This window comes from Salmo salar, chromosome ssa12 (genome assembly GCF_905237065.1).
Source record: "Salmo salar chromosome ssa12, Ssal_v3.1, whole genome shotgun sequence".
Lineage (NCBI taxonomy): Eukaryota > Metazoa > Chordata > Actinopteri > Salmoniformes > Salmonidae > Salmo > Salmo salar.
Genome location: NC_059453.1, coordinates 87,704,841 through 87,725,379, shown reverse-complemented (window position 1 = coordinate 87,725,379; position 20,539 = coordinate 87,704,841). Strand labels below are relative to the sequence as shown.

The following is a 20,539-nucleotide window of genomic DNA, read 5'->3' as shown; positions in this document are numbered from 1 at the left end:
GTAAAAAAATAAATGGTTGGGAATGTGCTGCAAATCTGTCAGTGAACAGCATGAAGCCAAAATAGCCCTTTGCAATATTTCAAATACATTAGTGTGAAAACACAGGTTGGAAAGCAATGTCTCCTGCTGAAAAGAGAAGACTCTTATCTCTCTGCTGTAGGCGATCAACTTCCAAATAGGCCTATTGAGGGAACAGCAATGTAAAACAAGAGAGAGATACTTATTTGGTACTGGTGCATCGGCCAGTTGCCGTTGAGTGAGCTGCACATCATTTGGTGAGTCAGTGAAACTGGAAAGCTTTTTTAGAACTATAATTTCCTCCTCATATTGTACAATATGTGTGTCTCCACACACCTAGAACCAGGCTACTGATCATTTTTATTCATCTCAGATTGTCAGTTTGTCAGTGTCAAAGTATCCTGTCATTTCGATCATTTGTGAGGTATTAAAAAAGATTCTGCTAAAGTCTGCATCATCTAAAATGATGTAGAATTGTATGAAATGCATTTATAAAAGGCCAACATTTTCCCAGACCCTAGGCTACAATTTTTTTCCCCCATGTGTGCAACTTCTGCAAGTGCCTCTACTCTACTGCTCTATGCCTGTACGCAAAAGCGATGATAACGCATGCAATACTTTATTATAAAGCTGATTTGATTTTCTGATTTCTGGTACATCAGAGCCCCCCAGGTCACCACCCACCCAGGCTCATTTTTTGTTCCAGCACCTCCCAATTTACAAATGAAGAACTGACAGCAGCCAAACTGCCTGAAAAACCTGTCTCATTACCAGCCAACAGAGAACACAGTAACCAAACTGCCAGCAGAATCTCTCTCATTACCAGCCAAGAGAGAACACAGTAACCAAACCGTCAGCAGAATCTTTCTCATTACCAGCCAACAGAGAACACAGCAACCAAACTGCCTGCAGAATCAACCTATTTGATCACTTAGCAAAACTCCATCATATGGTCTGAAGAGAATAAAATACAGAGCAATGTTTATTTGGACTACTTCCTTTACATACTTTTCATTGCTGGCTTGTCAGTCACCGTGACTGAGATAAGATAACAATGTCCAACCCCCAACATCCCTAACCAAAGGTATGACTGGAAAGTTCAGCATTATAAGCAGTGGATAAGAGAGACCAGCCCTAGGGTGTGTTCTATTCTGGGGTCCCAGTGACGGGCAGGAAGGACAATGGTAGAGAGCTAAATACTCTGGTGCATTCTACTCCCCAGCACTCTGAGCCTCTACGGAACATCTCCCACCTCAGCACAGGAAGGTAAGACAGGACTCCTCTCTCATTCTGATATTGAGGAGACAATACTTACAGCTTTTCTGTATTCTTTGAATTTGAGGTTCAGGTATAATTGCAGAACATTATTAATTGTATGATCATAATTATCTGTGTATTTCAGTATGTAGAAAATTGGCCATTATTGAGTAATTGACTATTTATTTTACTTTTTAGATATTAGACACAATTTATATAAGGGCAAAATTAAACTGTAAATCAGAAGCAAATCTAAAGAAATCACATTTAAAGGATAGGCCTATTAGAACAATCTGGAATTAAAACAGATTTTCCTTATTTTCTTTTTACAATTAATTTGTTTGGGAAATTCATTTTTGACTTTCAGGTTTCCAACTGATTTGAGTTTTCCAATTTATCTTTTGTTCCAATGAATTGTATATTCTTTGTGGGATTTGACTGTGACATTAAAGATTTGACTCAGACAATAAATTCCAACAGAATTAAAGAAGTTGTTAATGTTTAACAGTTATTTCCATAACCTCTAAGTATTCCACATCGTTTCATATTACTAATCATTCAAACTGGGTTCCCATCTAAACTGGACACTGCGACATTCCTCATTGAATTGGAAATTCTAAAAAAGAACCTCTTAATCCCAACCTCCTGGTCCCTTTAAGGAGAAGGCAGCCTGACAGGTCTATTTGTGGAGCGTTATCCAGTGGAAATGAGCAGGAGAAAGCTGGGATTGTTATCTGTCTGGAATAGTTACCACGCCAGAGCCGATGAACGCCTCTCCCTCTGTCTGCCATCACTTTATTTTCTGGGGGAGAGCCATTGTCAGCAGAAAGGGGATGGGCCACAGTCTCCAGGCTCCAGACCCCAGGCATCAGGCTCCAGACCCCAGACTCCAGACACCAGGCTCCATAACCCAGGCTCCAGACACCAGGCTCCATAACCCAGGCTCCAGACACCAGGCTCCATAACCCAGGCTCCAGACCCCAGACTCCAGACACCAGGCTCCATAACCCAGGCTCCAGACACCAGGCTCCAGACACCAGGCTCCATAACCCAGGCTCCAGACCCCAGACTCCATAACCCAGGCTCCAGACACCAGGCTCCATAACCCAGGCTCCAGACCCCAGGCCAGAGGGTGAGCTGTAGTAGTAGGGTCTGGTGAAGTAAACTACTTGGAGCCCTGAGTGACCACTTTTAACCTGTTGATAATGTACTGTAGTAGGTGGAGAATAACAACCATAATAATGTACGCTAGTTGGTGGAGAGTAACAACCATGATAATGTACTGTAGTAGGTGGAGAATAACAACCATGATAATGTACTGTAGTTGGTGGAGAGTAACAACCATGATAATGTACTGTAGCAGGTGTAGTATAACAACCATCATAATGTTCTGTAGTTGGAGGAGAGTAACAACCATGATAATGTACTGTAGTACGTGGAGAATAACAACCATGATAATGCACTGTAATAGGTTCTCGAATAACAACCATGATAATGTACTGTAGTTGGTGGAGAATAACAACCATGATAAAGTACTGTAGCAGGTGGAGAATAACAACCATGATAATGTACTGTAGCAGGTGGAGAATAACAACCATGATAATGTACTGTAGTTGGTGGAGAGTAACAACCATGATAATGTACTGTAGTAGGTGGAGAATAACAACCATGATAATGCACTGTAGTAGGTTCTCGAATAACAACCATGATAATGTACTGTAGTTGGTGGAGAATAACAACCATGATAATGTACTGTAGCAGGTGGAGAATAACAACCATGATAATGTACTGTAGCAGGTGGAGAATAACAACCATTATAATGTACTGTAGCAGGTGGAGAATAACAACCATGATCATGTACTGTAGCAGGTGGAGAATTACAACCAGGAACATGTACTGTAGCAGGTGGAGAATAACAACCATGATAATGTACTGTAGTAGGTGGAGAATAACAACCATGATAATGTACTGTAGTAGGTGGAGAATAACAATCCATGGCTAGATAGTAAACAACTATGTGTAAATGGGTCACTGTTGTTCATTTAGCCAAAGGAATGAATAACCAAACATCTATTAAACTTTTGTTGTTTTTCAGTCATATTACATGCGTATAATAGATCATATTCATTAAGTTGACAATATACTGTAGAATCATCCAATTGCTTTGTATATCAGTCCATTGAAAGCTATTATGATGTATCAAGGGAATTGAAATGGGAGGCCTAATTACTGTTGACCGGCTAACCCCAGGGGTACGCGCAATGCCGTCAGGGGTACGTCAAATAGAAATGTGATTCACATTTTCAAACAGTCCATTTAGATTTTCTAATGGGGCTATACATTTGGGTGATGTTTTTTTCTCACCTGAGTAGCCTCGTTTCACTGCCAAAAATAAAATTAAACCATCTAGTGTTCAGCGAAATAACAACACAATGTCAAATACAGGTAGCTTAGTCAAATAATTAACATCCAATCACATTAACCGTTACTCTCTGGCGAGAACTCCACTGATGGTCCGTATGTAGCCAAACGTAGCTGCTGCTCATTCCTTTTGCTCGAAAATTGATAAATGGTTAAAAAAAAAGTAGAGACACATACCAGCTCTACTGGTAGTTCTGCTACTACCAGCAGTACTACACCTGCACCTGTCGACGAGACAAGTTGTTCTGCTTCCACGCGCACATCAAATGCTTACATCAGTAATTCTACATTTGTTGCTAGCCCAGCTAGCATGGACACTGACAGTTGTGAATCTGATGCAGCTGAAGGGCTATTGCCCCCTTACCCGGAAAGCACAGAACAACAGACCTCAAGCATTAGTGACTGTATAAGAAGTAGAGGTAGCACTGTATTTTACTTTCCCCTAATTCTCATGTTTTTATTTGAAGAGGCGCAAATATGATGAGAACTACATTGATTTGGGGTTCACTTATATTGGGAGTAGTGCCTTTCCTCAGCCACAGTGTGTTATATGTGCAAATGTACTATCTCACAACTCAATGAAACCTTCACTCTTCTGCAGACATTTAGAAATGAAATATGCCAATTTGAAAAATAAGCCACTGGAGTTTTATGAGCGAGAATTAAGACGACTTTCGAGTAGTAAGACATGTATAAAAGCAACAGATACCATTAATAAGAAGGGGCTGGAAGCGTCCTATATGGTGAGCTACCGAGTGTCTAGGACAGGCAAGCCACATACTATTGTGGACGACTTAATTCTTCCTGCTACCACGGATATTAGCAGTAATTGTTTCAAAACATCTCCTGCCATGTCACTGATCCGTCGTGAAACAGTGTTGTTTGATGAAGGCATTGTCTGTATAGTTTTTTTGGCATTTTCTCCCAGCATTGAGAAAATGCCAAAAAAACTATACAGACAATGCCTTCATCAAACAACACTGTTTCACGACGGATCAGTGACATGGCAGGAGATGTTTTGAAACAATTACTGCTTCGCATACAAGCCAGTGAATTCTATGCGTTACAGCTGGATGAGTCAACAGACGTGGAGGGCCTGGCAAAGCTCCTGGTATATGTCTGTTACGTTTATGGGGGGTCAGTTAAGGAAGACATCCTCTTCTGAAAACCACTGGAAAACAACACAACAGGAGAGGATATTTTTAAAGTACTGAATAGCTTTGTGACATCAAATGGACTTTGATGGTCAAGATGTGTTGGTATCTGTACTGATGGTGCAAAAGCCATGGCAGGGAGACATAGTGGAGTGCTAACACGCATGCAAGCAGTTGCTCCCGACGCCACTTGGGTACACTACTGCATCCACTGAGAGGCTCTTGCTGCCAAGGGAATGCCTGACAGCTTGAAAGACGTTTTGGAATCTACAGTGAAAATGGTTAACTTTGTTAAAGCAAGGCTCCTGAACTCTCCTGTATTTTCTGCATTATGCAATAATATGGGCAGCGACCATGTAACGCTTTTACAACATACAGAAGTGCGCTGGTTATCAAGGGGCAAAGTATTGGCATGTTTTTTTTTTTATTGAGAAACATGCTTAAAGTTTTCTTTGCTGACCATAATGTTCACTTGTCTGAATGCTTGCATGATGACGAGTTTCTCACACGACTGGCCTATCTGGGTGATGTTTATTCTCGCCTGAATGATCTGAATCTAGGATTACAGAGACTCTCCACAACTCTTTTCAATGTGCGGGACAAAATTGAGGCTATGATTAAGAGGTTGGAGCTCTTCTCTGTCTGCATTAACAAGGACAACACACAGGTCTTTCCATCATTGTATGATTTTCTGTGTGCAAATGAACTCAAGCTTATCCCTTTGATGCCCTGCCTCCAGTCCACTTACCGATATCTGAACAAGAGAGCCTCAATCTAAATTGCAACAAACTGTCCTGTGAAAATTGAGTTGAATCAGAAGCCACTGCCAGCGATAGTATCCTGCCTTTGCAAATTGGGCTGTTAAGACACTGATGCCCTTTGCAACCACATACCCATGTGAGAGTGGATTCTCGGCCCTCACAAGCATGAAAACTAAATACAGTCAGTTGTGTGAAAAATGATTTAAGACTGAGACTCTCTCCAATACAACCCAACATTGCAGAGTTATGTGCATCCTTTCAAGCACACTCTTCTCATTAACCTGTGGTGAGGTATTCACGATTTTTGATGTACAAATAAGGTTTTATATGTAAGATGGCTAAATAAAGAGCACAATTATTGATTATTATTATATTATTATTTGTGCCCTGGTCCTATAAGAGCTTTTTGTCACTTCCCATGAGCCGGGTTGTGACAAAAACTCACACTCATTGTTATGTTTAATAAATGTGTCTTATAGTGTGTGTGTGGCAGGCTTACAATGGTTGCAAAAAAACAACATTTGAGAGTGCGCTGACCCAGGTGCTAGAGGGGGTACACAGCTGGAGGTTGAATGTTTGAAGGGGTACGGGACTATAAAAAGTTTGGGAACCACTGCTGTAGATTTGTGGTCTCTGTCATCAAGCACTTCAGAAACAAGAAGTTTTATTTTTGTCTTCTAGGGGAATCTACATTGCCAAGATGCCAGATCAAGTGTAAGTATAACATGTTTCTGTTTTCTTTTCCAGCAGTCCCCTTTAAGAGAAGGGTCAGACATCACATGGCAGTTAACTTAAGAAACACTAGCAATGACTGCCTGATAAATTCTGTCTGCCACATTGGGAAGTGTTTCAGATACTTTATCTCTAATGCCAAATTATGTTTACACTAAAATGTGTGTTTTTTTTCTTTACAGACAAGAGGTAAGAGCTCTAATTGTATTACATAAATGCTGATAAAATCTGATTAATTGAGACATTAAACTGTCAATCATAATTTGACTATAAATAAATTCATCAAATTGATTTAATATTTTTGAAGCAAAAGTCGAAGATCTCTGCCTCCCGTAAGCTCATGCTTAAGGTGAGTCTATAGCCACACTACGACTACAGCAATAACACTTGACTGTTCGGCAACTACCTATCATATGTGGCAATACATTTTCAAACTGAAATGTATTATCAGAGCTTAATGGTGGCCAAGGCGAAGGAGGAGATCGAGCAGGAGATAGCGGATAAAGAGGAGGAGAAGGAGAGGTATCTGGCAGAGCGAGCTCCTCCCTTACAGACTGGTGGCATGTCCTTTGCTGAGCTCCAGGTACTCCCATCCATACATACGTTCAATAAACCTGTTGACTGTTTATGGTCCTGGGTGCTGGGTAGCTCATTGCTAATTCTAATTTCCCCAATAGGAGTTATGTCAGGAGTTACATGCCAAGGTTGATGTGGTGGATGAGGAGCGATACGACATTGAAGCCAAAGTCATGCACAACACCAGAGAGGTAACGTAGCCTACATGGTTCTGCTTGAATCATACACCACATGACCAAAGGTATGTGGACACCTGCTCGTCGAATATCTCATTCCAACATCATGGGCATTAATATGGAGTTTGTCCCCCCCCCACCCCTTTGCTGCTATAATAGCCTCCACTCTTCTGGGAAAGCTTTCCACTAGATGTTGGAACATTGCTGCGGGGACTTGCTTCCATTCAGCCACAAGAGCATTAGTTAGGTCGGGCACTGATGTTGGGCGATTAGGCCTGGCTCTCAGTCTGCATTCCAATTCATCCCAAAGGTGTTCGATGGGGTTGAGGTCAGGGCTCAGGCCAGTCAAGTTCATCCACACCAATCTTGACATACCATTTCTGTATTGACCCCGCTTTGTGCACGGGCATTGTCATTCTGAAACAGGAAAGGGCCTTCCCCAAACTGTTGCCACAAGGTTGGAAGCACAGTATCATCTTAAATGTCATTTTATGCTGTAGATTTCCTTTCAAAGGAACTAAGGGGCCTAGCCCGGACCATTAAAAACAGCCCCAGACCATTCTTCCTCCACCAAACTTTACAGTTGTAACTGTGCATTCAGGCAGGTAGAGTTCACCTGGCAACCCAGATTTGTTCGTCGTACTGCCAGATGGTGAAGCGTGATTCATCACTCCAGAGAACGCATTTCCACTGCTCCAGAGTCCAATGGCGGCGAGCTTTACACCACTCCAGCCTACACTTGGCATTGCGCATGGTGATCTTAGGTTTGTGTGCGGCTGCTTGGCTATGGAAACCCATTTCATGAAGCTCTGGACCAACAGTTGTTGTGCTGATGTTGCTTCCAGAGGCAGTTTGGAACTCAGTAGTGAGTGTTGCAACCGAGGACAGACAATTATCAACTGTGTTCTCGGGGACCTTCAATGCTGAAGAAATGTTTTGGTACCCTTCCCCCATATCTGTGCCTTGACACAATCCTGTCTCGGAGCTCTACGGACAATTCCTTTGACCGCATGGCTTGGTTTTTCCTCTGACATGCACTATCAACTGTGGGACCTTATGTAGAAAGGTGTACCTTTCCAAATCATGTCCAATCAATTTAATTTACCACAGGAGTACTCCATTCAAGTTGTAGAAACATTTCAAGGATGATCAATTGAAACAGAATGCACCTGAGCTCAATTATGTGTCTCATAGCAAAGGGTCTGAATACTTATGTAAATAAGAAAAAAATGCAGAGATTGCACGAAAGTCTGATACTTATTTCCATTGTGGTCCCAGATGCCTGTTGTGTAGCCCATAAAGATTGAAGCAACTTTAGTTTTATCTCTATGATGGTCCACCTCTTCTGTCCCACAGATCAAGGACCTGAACATCAAAGTTCTGGACCTGAGGGGGAAGTTCAAGCGGCCCAACCTGAGGAGGGTGAGGGTCTCTGCTGATGCCATCCTGCGCTCCCTTCTGGGCTCCAAACACAAGGTCTCCATGGACCTCCGGACAAACCTGAAGTCAGTCAAGAAGGAGGACACAGAGAAGGTATGTTTTGTTTGCCGTGGTATATTTAGTGGGTCCTCATCAGACCAAAGGTAGCAAGCAATAGTGTAAAAAAAAGTCTGTCCTGCTCCTCTCCTCTCTACCTGACTTTCCCTCACAGTCCCTTCAGTTTCCCTTAAGTCATGCAAGTTTGGCTTGTGACCGAGTTTTCAGTGTCTATTTTAAAGAAGTGATCTTTGTGTGTACTAATGTGTGCTGGTGAACTATAGAATACAACTATGGATTTGGGACATCTGACTGGTTCTTGCCAGACCGCTTGTAGTGGGGTTTGACCAAAGTAGCATTAAGTCACAGGTGGGTGAGGGCATCGACAGCCAACTGCCCAGATGGCTCCAGCTAGATGTTTTAACATGGCCCTTAGAATCACCGGATTCTGGTCTGCTATAGTTGACACCTCAGCCCAGAACACCACAAAAAAACATCATGCACCTGAGGAAGATGAGGGGGCACACTCCAACACTCAGACATCATTTACAAACGAAGCATTTTTGTTTAGTGAGTCTGCCAGATCAGATGCAGTAGGGATGTTCTCTTGATAAGTGTGTGAATTGGACAATTTTCCTGCCAAAATGTAACGAGTACTTTTGGGTGTCAGGGAACATGTATGGAGTAAAAAGTACATTAATTTTCTTTAGGAATGTAGTGAAGTAAAAGTAAAAGTTGCCAAAAATATCAAAAGTAAAGTGATGTACAGATACCGCCAAAAAATACTTAATTGTTAAAGTATTTTTACTTAAGTAACTTTGACCACTGCCCATGCCTTCACACCAGTACATTCGCATACTTTATATACTGTTACATGCACACTTATCACATAGTATTTTATACATAAGTTAAGGCCATGCAGCCATATATGTATGTGGTGGACACTTGATACGGTCACATGATATTGTTGTATTATGTCACAAAATCATGTTACAACCACACATATCAATATTCATTATATATATCAATATTTTGCTAAGTGAATGGGTCTCTACAGAAGGTGTAAATGGTACAGCCAAATGGTTACTTGCATAGTAGCAATATCAGAAGTAGATCGTGTCAAAATAAAATAATATACAGTATGTAAAAGAACAATATCAATAAAGATATCAGTGATACACGAGGTAGTTGTATGCATACAATCAGGGGTAAAGTGACTGAGCAGCAGGATAAAAAAATAAATAGTAGCAGCAACATATGGCGTGTGGGTTAGGAGAGAGTCATTTGAATAGAGGCACTGCAGATAGTGCAGATTACTGGTCCGTCCGAACCACACATGAACAGGGAATCTATATTCGGAGAGCATGTTTCTGTCCTGCCCTTGACTTTGGTCAATCAATAAATCAAATGTATTTATAAAGCCCTTCTTACATCAGCTGATGTCACAAAGTGCTGTACAGAAAACCCAGCCTAAAACCCCAAACAGCAAGCAATGCAGGTGTAGAAGCACGGTGGATAGGAAAAACTCCCTAGAAAGGCAGAAACCTAGGAAGAATCCTTGAGAGGAACCAGGCTATGAGGGTTGGCCAGTCCTCTTCTGGCTGTGCCGAGTGGAGATTATAACAGAACATGGCCAAGATGTTCAAATGTTTATAGATGACCAGCAGGGTCAGATAATAATAATCACAGTGGTTGTAGAGGGTGCAACAGTTTAGAGAGTTGAAAACAGCAGGTCTGGGACAAGGTAGCAGATTCGGTGAACAGGTCAGGGTTCCATAGCCGCAGGCAGAACAGTTGAAACTGGAGCAGCAGCACAACCAGGTGGACTGGGGACAGCAAGGAGTCATTGGGACAGGTAGTTCTGAGGCATGGACCTAGGGCTCAGGTCCTCCGAGGAAAAGAGAGAGAGAGAAATAGAGAGAGAGAACTAGAGAGAGCATACTTAAATTCACACAGGACACCAGATAAGACAGAAGAAATACTCCAGATATAACAGACTGACCCTAGCCCCCGACATAAACTATTGCAGCATAAATACTGGAGGCTGAGACAGGAGGGGTCGGAATACACCGTGGCCCCGTCCGACGATACCCCCGGACAGGGCCAAACAGGCAGGATATAACCCCACCCACTTTGCCAAAGCACAGCCCCCACACCACTAGAGGGATATCTTCAACCACCAACTCACTATCCTAAGACAAGGCCGAGTATAGCCCATGAAGATCTCCCCCATGGCACGAACCCGAAGGAGGGGGGGGGGGGCACCAACCCGGACAGGAAGACCACGTAAGTGACTCAACCCACTCAAGTGACGCACCCCTCCTAGGGACAGTATGGAAGAGCACCAGTAAGCCAGTGACTCAGCACACGTAATAGGGTTTGAGGCAGAGAATCCCAGTGGAGAGAGGGGAACCGGCCAGGCAGAGACAGCAAGGGTGGTTTGTTGCTCCAGTACCTTTCCATTCACCTTCACACTCATGGGCCAGACTACACTCAATCATAGGACCTACTGAAGAGATGAGTCTTCATTAAAGACTTCAAGGTCGAGACCGAGTCTGCGTCTCTCACATGGATAGGCAGACCATTCCATAAAAATGGAGCTCTTCAGGAGAAAGCCCTGCCTCCAGCTGTTTGATTAGAAATTCTAGGGCAGTAAGGAGGCCTGCGTCTTGTGACTGTAGTGTACATGTAGGTATGTACAGCAGGACCAAATCGGAAAGATAGGCAGGAGCAAGCCCATGTAATGTTTTGTAGGTTAGCAGTAAAACTTTGGTGCAGGGCATGTGATGTCCATAGCCTCTTTGTTGTAAAACTCCCTGATCTTACATTTACATTTACGTCATTTAGCAGACGCTCTTATCCAGAGCGACTTACAAATTGGTGCATTCACCTTATGATATCCAGTGGAACAACCACTTTACAATAGTACATCTATATCTTTTTTTTTGGGGGGGGTTAGAAGGATTACTATATCCTATCCCAGGTATTCCTTAAAGAGGTGGGGTTTCAGGTGTCTACGGAAGGTGGTGATTGACTCCGCTGTCCTGGCGTCGTGAGGGAGCTTGTTCCACCATTGGGGTGCCAGAGCAGCGAACAGTTTTGACTGGGCTGAGCGGGAACTGTGCTTCCGCAGAGGTTGGGGGGCCAACAGGCCAGAGGTGGATGAACGCAGTGCCCTTGTTTGGGTGTAGGGCCTGATCAGAGCCTGAAGGTACGGAGGTGCCGTTCCCCTCACAGCTCCGTAGGCAAGCACCATGGTCTTGTAGCAGATGCGAGCTTCAACTGGAAGCCAGTGGAGTGTGCGGAGGAGCGGGGTGACGTGAGAGAACTTGGCAATGTTGAACACCAGACGGGCTGCGGCGTTCTGGATGAGTTGTAGGGGTTTAATGGCACAGGCAGGGAGCCCCGCCAACAGGGAGTTGCAGTAATCCAGACGGGAGATGACAAGTGCCTGGACCTGCGCCGCTTCCTGTGTAAGGCAGGGTCGTACTCTGCGAATGTTGTATAGCATGAACCTACAGGATCGGGTCACCGCCTTGATCTTCTCAAAAATATAAGTTTGTCTAGCTGTGTCCAGTCCAGGTGGTGCAAGTACAGGCAGACCATCTATGGGAGGAAGGATGTCAGCGTTGCACAGCAGCTGAAACCTGGTCCCGACAGTCCGAACGCTCCTTGGCGACAACAACGCCAGGCTCCAGAGCATAGAAGCTGTCAGAAGACATTACAACCCTGCACAACAGCAATTCACCTCCCAAGTTTAGATAACGTCAAGTTATGAATAACGTCATGCAATGCAATGAAAATGATTTTCACCTGAAGTGCTGGTACTGCTTGATCTGTGGCAGCGGCCTGAAGTACCAAGTCGGGCGTTGTTGCCAGCCATAGCTTTCCACCAGCACCATACCATCCTCAAGTCCAAACAAAGTGTTCACTCTGGTCTTTCTGAAGCGTTGCTTGATGAGGCCGAAGCACAAGTCGAGGGCAAACTTGGTGTGGCCTGTGATCAGGAAGTGAAGATCCAGACTGTGGTGGAGCTTGTGCATGGTCACCCAGGCACAATACCAGAGCACAAACTTGTTCTTGTTTTGGCCACTGCAGTTATCACAATTCAGGTCCACACGTGTTTCCCCAACCCCGTAGTTGGTGAAGAAATGGTGCATGTAGTTGATGACTGCGCTGCTGCCTTTGCTTGCTTGGGCCAGCTTTCTTTTTGATGAGAGGCATTAGACTATTCTCCTTGTATGACTCGTGGAGGAGAGTCAGGCGTGTTCTACTGATGCTGAAAGACAAATTCCAGACACAAATATTTTAGCATTATTATACAATAGATGTGAAATGGCATTCTGAGATAACATCACTACACTCACTTCAAACACGTAATGTTAGCTAGCTAGCCTGCCATCTAACGTCAGCTGGCTAGCTAGCAGAAAGCTTTAAAGACTGAGACTCTCTCCAATACAACCCAACATTGCAGAGTTATGTGCATAGCAATATAACCAAGTGTCATAGCTACCTAAAGTTAACCAAATAGGTTCAGTGTTAGCTAGCTAACATTAGACTATAACTAGCAATGCGAAATGGCATCTGAGAAAACATCACTAAAGTTACACACAATTCATACACGTAAATTAATGTTAGCTAGCAAGTAGCCATCTAACCTCAGCTAATGTTAGCTAGCTAACAGCAAGCTTTAACTTGAGGTATTTTGTTTAGACATGTCACGTTAGCTAGCAAAAAAATGAACTATAATCCCAATCCATAGAGTAACGTTACTAGCAATACAAACCGATTGTCATAGCTAAAGTTAACCAAATAAGTTAGGTTCAATGTTAACGTTAGTTAGCAAGCAAGCCATCTAACCTCAGCTAGCTAACAGCAAGCTTTAACTTGGGGTCCTTTGTTCAGACATGACACGTTAACGTTGTCTAGCTAAAAAATTAACTACACTGCTCAAAGGGAACACTTAAACAACACAATGTAACTCCAAGTCAATCAAACTTCTGTGAAATCAAACTGTCCACTTAGGAAGCAACACTGATTGACAATACATTTCACATGCTGTTGTGCAAATGGAATAGACAACAGGTGGAAATTATAGGCAATTAGCAAGACACCCCCAATAAAGGAGTGGTTCTGCAGGTGGGGACCACAGACCACTTCTCAGTTCCTATGCTTCCTGGCTGATGTTTTGGTCACTTTTGAATGCTGGCGGTGCTTTCACTCTAGTGGTAGCATGAGACGGAGTCTACAACCCACACAAGTGGCTCAGGTAGTGCAGCTCATCCAGGATGGCACATCAATGTGAGCTGTGGCAAGAAGGTTTGCTGTGTCTGTCAGCGTAGTGTCCAGAGCTTGGAGGCGCTACCAGGAGACAGGCCAGTACATCAGGAGATGTGGAGGAGGTCGTAGGACGGCAACAACCCAGCAGCAGGACCGCTACCTCCGCCTTTGTGCAAGGAGGAGCAGGAGGAGCACTGCCAGAGCCCTGCAAAATGACCTCCAGCAGGCCAAAAATGTGCATGTGTCTGCTCAAACGGTCAGAAACAGACTCCATGAGGGTGGTATGAGGGCCCGACGTCCACAGGTGGGGGTTGTGCTTACAGCCCAACACCGTGCAGGACGTTTGGCATTTGCCAGAGAACACCAAGATTGGCAAATTCGCCACTGGCGCCCTGTGGTCTTCACAGATGAAAGCAGGTTCACACTGAACACATGTGACAGACGTGACAGAGTCTGGAGACGCCGTGGAGAACGTTCTGCTGCCTGCAACATCCTCCAGCATGACCGGTTTGGCGGTGGGTCAGTCATGGTGTGGGGTGGCATTTCTTTGGGGGGCCGCACAGCCCTCCATGTGCTCGCCAGAGGTAGCCTGACTGCCATTAGGTACCGAGATGAGATCCTCAGACCCCTTGTGAGACCATATGCTGGTGCAGTTGGCTCTGGGTTCCTCCTAATGCAAGACAATGCTAGACCTCATGTGGCTGGAGTGTGTCAGCAGTTCCTGCAAGAGGAAGGCATTGATACTATGGACTGGCCCGCCCGTTCCCCAGACCTGAATCCAATTGAGCACATCTGGGACATCATGTCTCGCTCCATCCACCAACGCCACGTTGCACCACAGACTGTGCAGGAGTTGGCGGATGCTTTAGTCCAGGTCTGGTTGGAGATCCCTCAGGAGACCATCCGCCACCTCATCAGGAGCATGCCCAGGCGTTGTAGGGAGGTCATACAGGCACGTGGAGGCCACACACACTACTGAGCCTCATTTGGACTTGTTTTAACCTCTTACATCTAGACGTTCCGCTAGCGGAACACCTGCTCCAATATCCAATGATGGGCGTGGCGTGAAATACAAAGTCCTCGAAAATCCGAAAACTTCAATTTTTCAAACATATGGCTATTTTACACCCTTTTAAAGACAAACTCTCCTTTATCTAACCACACAGTCCGATTTCAAAAAGGCTTTACAACGAAAGCAAAACATTAGGTTATGTCAGCAGAGTACCCAGCCAGAAATAATCAGACACCCATTTTTCAAGCTAGCATATAATGTCACAAAAAACAAAACCACAGCTAAATGCAGCACTAACCTTTGATGATCTTCATCAGATGACACTCCTAGGACATTATGTTATACAATACATGCATGTTTTGTTCAATCAAGTTCATATTTATATCAAAAACCAGCTTTTTACATTAGCATGTGACGTTCAGAACTAGCATACCCACCGCAAACTTCCGGTGAATTTACTAAATTACTCACGATAAACGTTCACAAAAAACATAACAATTATTTTAAGAATTATAGATACAGAATTCCTTTATGCAATCGAGGTGTCCGATTTTAAAATAGCTTTTCGGTGAAAGCACATTTTGCAATATTCTGAGTAGATAGCTCGCCATCGCGGGCTAGCTATTTTGACACCCACCAAGTTTGGCCCTCACCAAACTCAGATTTACTATAAGAAAAATTGGATTACCTTTGCTGTTCTTCGTCAGAATGCACTCCCAGGACTTCTACTTCAATAACAAATGTTGGTTTGGTTCCAAATAATCCATAGTTATATCCAAATAGCGGCGTTTTGTTCGATGCGTTCAAGACACTATCCGAAGGGTGACCGAAGGGTGACGCGCAGCAGCGTTTCGTGACAAAAAATTCTAAATGTTCCATTACCGTACTTGAAGCATGTCAACCGCTGTTTAAAATCAATTTTTATGCAATTTTTCTCGTAAAAAAGCGATAATATTCCGACCGGGAAACCCTGTTTTCGTTCAAAGACGAAAAAATAAAAACATGGTTTTTGATGTAAATATGAACTTGATTGAACAAAACATGCATGTATTGTATAACATAATGTCATAGGATTGTCATCTGATGAAGATCATCAAAGGTTAGTGCTGCATTTAGCTGTGGTTTGGGTTTATGTGACATTATATGCTAGCTTGAAAAATGGGTGTCTGATTATTTCTGGCTGGGTACTCTGCTGACATAATCTAATGTTTTGCTTTCGTTGTAAAGCCTTTTTGAAATCGGACAGTGTGGTTAGATTAATGATAGTCTTGTCTTTAAAATGGTGTAAAATAGTCATATGTTTGAGAAATTGAAGTAATAGCATTTCTAAGGTATTTGAATATCGCGCCACGGGATTACACTGGCTGTTGCGTAGGTGGGACGATTTTGTCGTACCTAGCCCAGAGAGGTTACATTTTTAGCTAGCCAACATTAAAGTGACATGTCTAAACAAAAGACCCGAAGTTAAAGCTTGCTGTTAGCTAGCTAACATTAGCTAATGTTAGATGGCTGGCTTGCTAGCTAACGTTAGCATGAACCTAACTTATTTTGTTAACTTTAGCTATGACAATCGGTTTGTATTGCTACTAATGTTACTCTATGGATTGGGATTATATACTGCTCAAAAAAATAAAGGGAACACTTAAACAACACATCCTAGATCTGAATGAAAGAAATAATCTTATTAAATACTTATTTCTTTACATAGTTGAATGTGCTGACACCATTCAAACAGTTTTAGAAACTTTAGGGTGTTTTCTATCCAAAGCCAATAATTATATGCATATTCTAGTTACTGGGCAGGAGTAGTAACCAGATTAAATCGGGTACGTTTTTTATCCGGCCGTGTCAATACTGCCCCCTAGCCCTAACAGGTTAACTATAATCCCAATCCATAGAATAATGTTACTAGCAATAAAAAGCGATTGTCATAGCTAAAGTTAAACAAATAAATTAGGTTATATGTTAACGTTAGCTAGCAAGCCTGCCATTGAACTCCAGCTGGCTAGCTAACAGCAAGCCTTAATTTGCAATGAAAACAACTTTCTGCCAAAATTAGAAACGCATAATATCTGAAACTTTAGCTAGATTCTTACCTGTATACATGGATGAAAGCTTCACCGCAGACTGCAACCCCATTCATTAAATAAGACGTCCTGTGTCATTTCCATTTGGTTTGCACAGCTTGTTTGGCCCATTGTGTTCCACTGATTTCAAAACCTGGTCAACTTCTTCCGTGACAACAACACTGTTGATCGCCGTTTCTTCCCCATCACCGTCATCAGAAGTCTCTACATTGTCTTCTTAAATTAAAATGTTTTTACCTAAATCAGGGATTTCCTCATCGTCTGATTCATTTTCAGAGTCAGCATGGCACGATCGTCCTCCAGAGAGTAGTCCGTGACAACTTTTTCCCACTGACCTTTGTCGATAGTGCCTGATAAATTCAGGGCAGCAATGTTGAGAGTAGTAGCAACATATTTGCAGTTCTCCATGGCTAAGTTATATCTTTAGAAAAAACTGCAGTAGAAAGGGTTATCTACGCATAACGAACAGTTCATTTTATAGACACAAGATACTACAACACCGAACAATCTGAAACTCATCTCTCGGCATGTCCAGCCCACTCATCTCAGCCAGTCATGGCTAGCGGGAAGGTTCCTGACTTTTTCTTTGGCTAAACCAAATATGTTATTATTACATTGGTTCTTTTACAGAAGTGGTTTAATTGTTGCATTGGTAAACATAGTATTTTGCATGAAAACGCTACAGCAGTGTTTTCCATAGTGGCCTTTATTAAGGAGTTTTATTGCTCTGCCATGGGTGAGCATCCATAGTCATCCCAGACCCTACTGATTTGATTTGATTTTCTTGAAGCTTGCTCATGCGCAGAGTAATTTACGACCCTGTGGGGGCAGATCAGATAAGATCTCAGCCCTGGAGATTCTCACAACAGGCAGGAGAGAGAGTGCCATAAATATTGTCCCCTTCTCAAGCCAAGCAATTAGTTCCTGTCTCTCCAAGAGGTGAATGTTTAGTTTTATGTTTATATTGACGCTGTGTTTATAGCCCTTCGTAGACGTCTTAAAGTGCATTGCCATTTATTCATGTACATATATATTGAATAGTTAACTAATACTGTTTACATGTGTGCATATCTTTGCCTATACAACCACAAACATAAGATTCCAAGTCATTTGGATTATCACACATAAAGAACTACCTTCAATAGAAGCAGCTGTGTCCACGTTTGTGTGTGTGTGCACGTGTGTGTGTGTCCACGTGTGTGTGTGTGCACGTGTGTGTGTGTGTGTGTGTGTGTGTGCACGTGTGCATGTGTGTGTGTGTGCACGTGTGTGTGTGTGTGTGTGTGCACATGTGTGCACGTGTGTGTGTGTGTGTGTGTGTGTGTGTGTGTGTGTGTGTGTGTGTGTGTGTGTGTGTGTGTGTGTGTGTGTGTGTGTGTGTGTGTGTGTGTGTGTGCATGTGTGTGTGTGGTGGAGACTATCAAGAGAGTAATGGGCCTCAACATGGTGTTCTAACCAGACAACACTGTAGTGAGCAGAACCTAATCAATCAGCATAAGTTAATAATGGGTAAGGTCATTCACAGTCGATCGCTCTGACGAGTTCCTGCTAGTCGTTTTTACAAATAGTGTGACGCAACGATGAGTTTTGCTGTTGTTTTTATTATAATATACTGTCTGGAGTTTTGTTTGGAGTTTTGTTTAAATTGTCAGGTCAATGTTTCCCTGAGTCTGTACATAAATGACACGATCTAACAGTTTGTTTTTGTACCTTGAAGCTGACCAGGCGTAGGGCTGACAAACTGAAATCCTACTGTCATGATAGTGACTGCCATTGTCTGTGTGCCTGCAGGAGAAGACAGTAGAGGTCAGTGACTGGAGGAAGAATGTGGAGGCCATGTCTGGCATGGAGGGCAGAAAGAAGATGTTTGACGCAGCCAAAGGCCCCGCCCCATAGACACAGAAGAGAATACTAAACACTTGATTACCTTGTTTCGTGTTTCTTTCATTTTTATTAGTCCCGGACATTCAAAATGTACGAATGGTTGGCCTTTTTATCTCTTGTGAGTGTATCTACTTTGTCTTTCAGTGCCATTAATACAATTGTTTTATTCTTTGTTCAGCATGGTTTATACAGCACAAGCTGTAAGCTAATCACAATTTTATGTTATTTTGTTATGGGTGAAAAAGGGCATGAAGACAATTTCTGCTCCTTACTAATAATATTGGCCTGAGAATAAATGATAAAGTAAGGTAAGCCAGCTTTACTTTAAAGCTGTAGATGCTGTAGATGTTTTGTTTGCTGTACATTCATCGTGGCATATCCTTCTACTACAATAAAAATATGATTATTTATGCAAATGTGTTATTTAGTTCATCCGACTAGTGCTCTTAGCGTTCAACACCAAATGAAAGCTATAAAGTATCTACTAGAGTGCACACCATTCACACAACTACACTCTCCTGGTGGTGTCCTTACGAAGGTAACAACCAGATCAGAAAGAAAACATTAATGGGAACCTGTGGGTAAATTATGATTGTCTTGAAATGACTGACGTAAAAATATATAACTAAATATTTCAAAACCTTACTCCAATCATCAGAAAGCAATACAGTAGGACATTATACATACATGAACAAACATGGACTCAAACATAGACTCAGACATGGACTCAGACATGGCATCATTATTTTCAATAGACAGATGGTACTCCTTTGTATCAGAGTCAAATAGAAAATGAAAAATATTACCATAGCTCTTTGTCTACTGAGAACTTTTTGTAGGCCAGGGTACTAAACATTGGCCCTGTCCGGAAACAACCCCAGGTTTAGATCTGAAATAATTTGATAGGTATAAGCAATATGGTAGTAGCTCTGCCTTTCCCCTTGATAGGCCAGGTGGAACATTAAAGAAGGTAGCTTTTTCAGAACCAAATCGATTTTTTTTTTAATGTAAGTGGTATTTTATAGAAGGGTCCAGACTTACCCCAACGAGCGATTCCTTTCCTCATCCTCGTTGTGCAGTACGGGTGATCTGAAAAAAACTAACATTAGCAAAGGCTCCAAAAACACCCAAATAATAGAAACAGTCATAACATGAAAATGGTCGTCATGACAGGGTGTGCTTTGTTACAATTATTGTTACCAGTTATTAGCCTATTTACCAACCCCGGTATTACTTGTGGAATATTGCTTAAACCCATCCACTCCTCTCATATCTCTACACAAGTGCAGAAGGAGTTTGATTAGGGTTAAGGGGTTATGTCTCAACAGGGCCCACCTCAGTCTCAGAGCAGTAACTGCAGCGAAGGTAGAGGGCAGTGTTACCTAAGTGCGGAACGGACGATCAATGCTGTAGGATAGTCTGTGTTCAGATTTCCATTCAAACTTGTAGTAGGCCTGACAATGTTGCATTAGTAGCTGAATGGAATTTATTAACTGTGGATTGCATCCTAACTTGAATCGTCTGTAACTTATTATTATATTTATTATTTCTGTGAAGAGTACATGGCTTTCCAGTCAGGCTTTGTCCCTGGAGTTCTCAAGTCCTTCAGTACAAGTATGGAGGGATATGCAGTATCACTAGATACTGTAATATCACTTGTATCTAATTTAGCATTTAACCTCATGTCTGCCATGATAAGGCCAGG

General features: G+C 42.7%; 1 protein-coding gene across 2 annotated transcripts; it reads left to right on the top strand.

Annotated features, from left to right (window-relative positions):
• Window positions 1-1,076: 1,076 nt before the first annotated feature.
• On the top strand, window positions 1,077-19,250 carry LOC106566026 (troponin I, slow skeletal muscle). Of its 2 annotated transcripts, none has more exons than XM_014133826.2 (8): window positions 1,077-1,284; window positions 6,293-6,325; window positions 6,526-6,532; window positions 6,651-6,692; window positions 6,795-6,926; window positions 7,021-7,110; window positions 8,452-8,628; window positions 18,742-19,250. In XM_014133826.2, the coding sequence occupies exons 2-8, from the start codon at window positions 6,312-6,314 to the stop codon at window positions 18,844-18,846; spliced, it is 567 nt and encodes a 188-aa protein (XP_013989301.1). In that variant the 5' UTR covers window positions 1,077-1,284; window positions 6,293-6,311; the 3' UTR covers window positions 18,847-19,250. The 2 variants fall into 2 exon arrangements, with proteins under 2 accessions (XP_013989301.1, XP_013989302.1); XM_014133827.2 differs by lacking the exon at window positions 1,077-1,284 and adding an exon at window positions 2,090-2,407.
• The last annotated feature ends 1,289 nt before the right edge of the window (window positions 19,251-20,539 follow it).

What these genes read in the sequence shown, in the direction of transcription:
- LOC106566026 (XM_014133826.2), top strand. An exon ending in CCCGTAAGCTCATGCTTAAG is followed by an intron (nt 6,693 to 6,794) that starts GTGAGTCTATAG and finishes ATGTATTATCAG; the next exon opens with AGCTTAATGGTGGCCAAGGC. An exon ending in AGAAGGAGGACACAGAGAAG is followed by an intron (nt 8,629 to 18,741) that starts GTATGTTTTGTT and finishes GTGTGCCTGCAG; the next exon opens with GAGAAGACAGTAGAGGTCAG.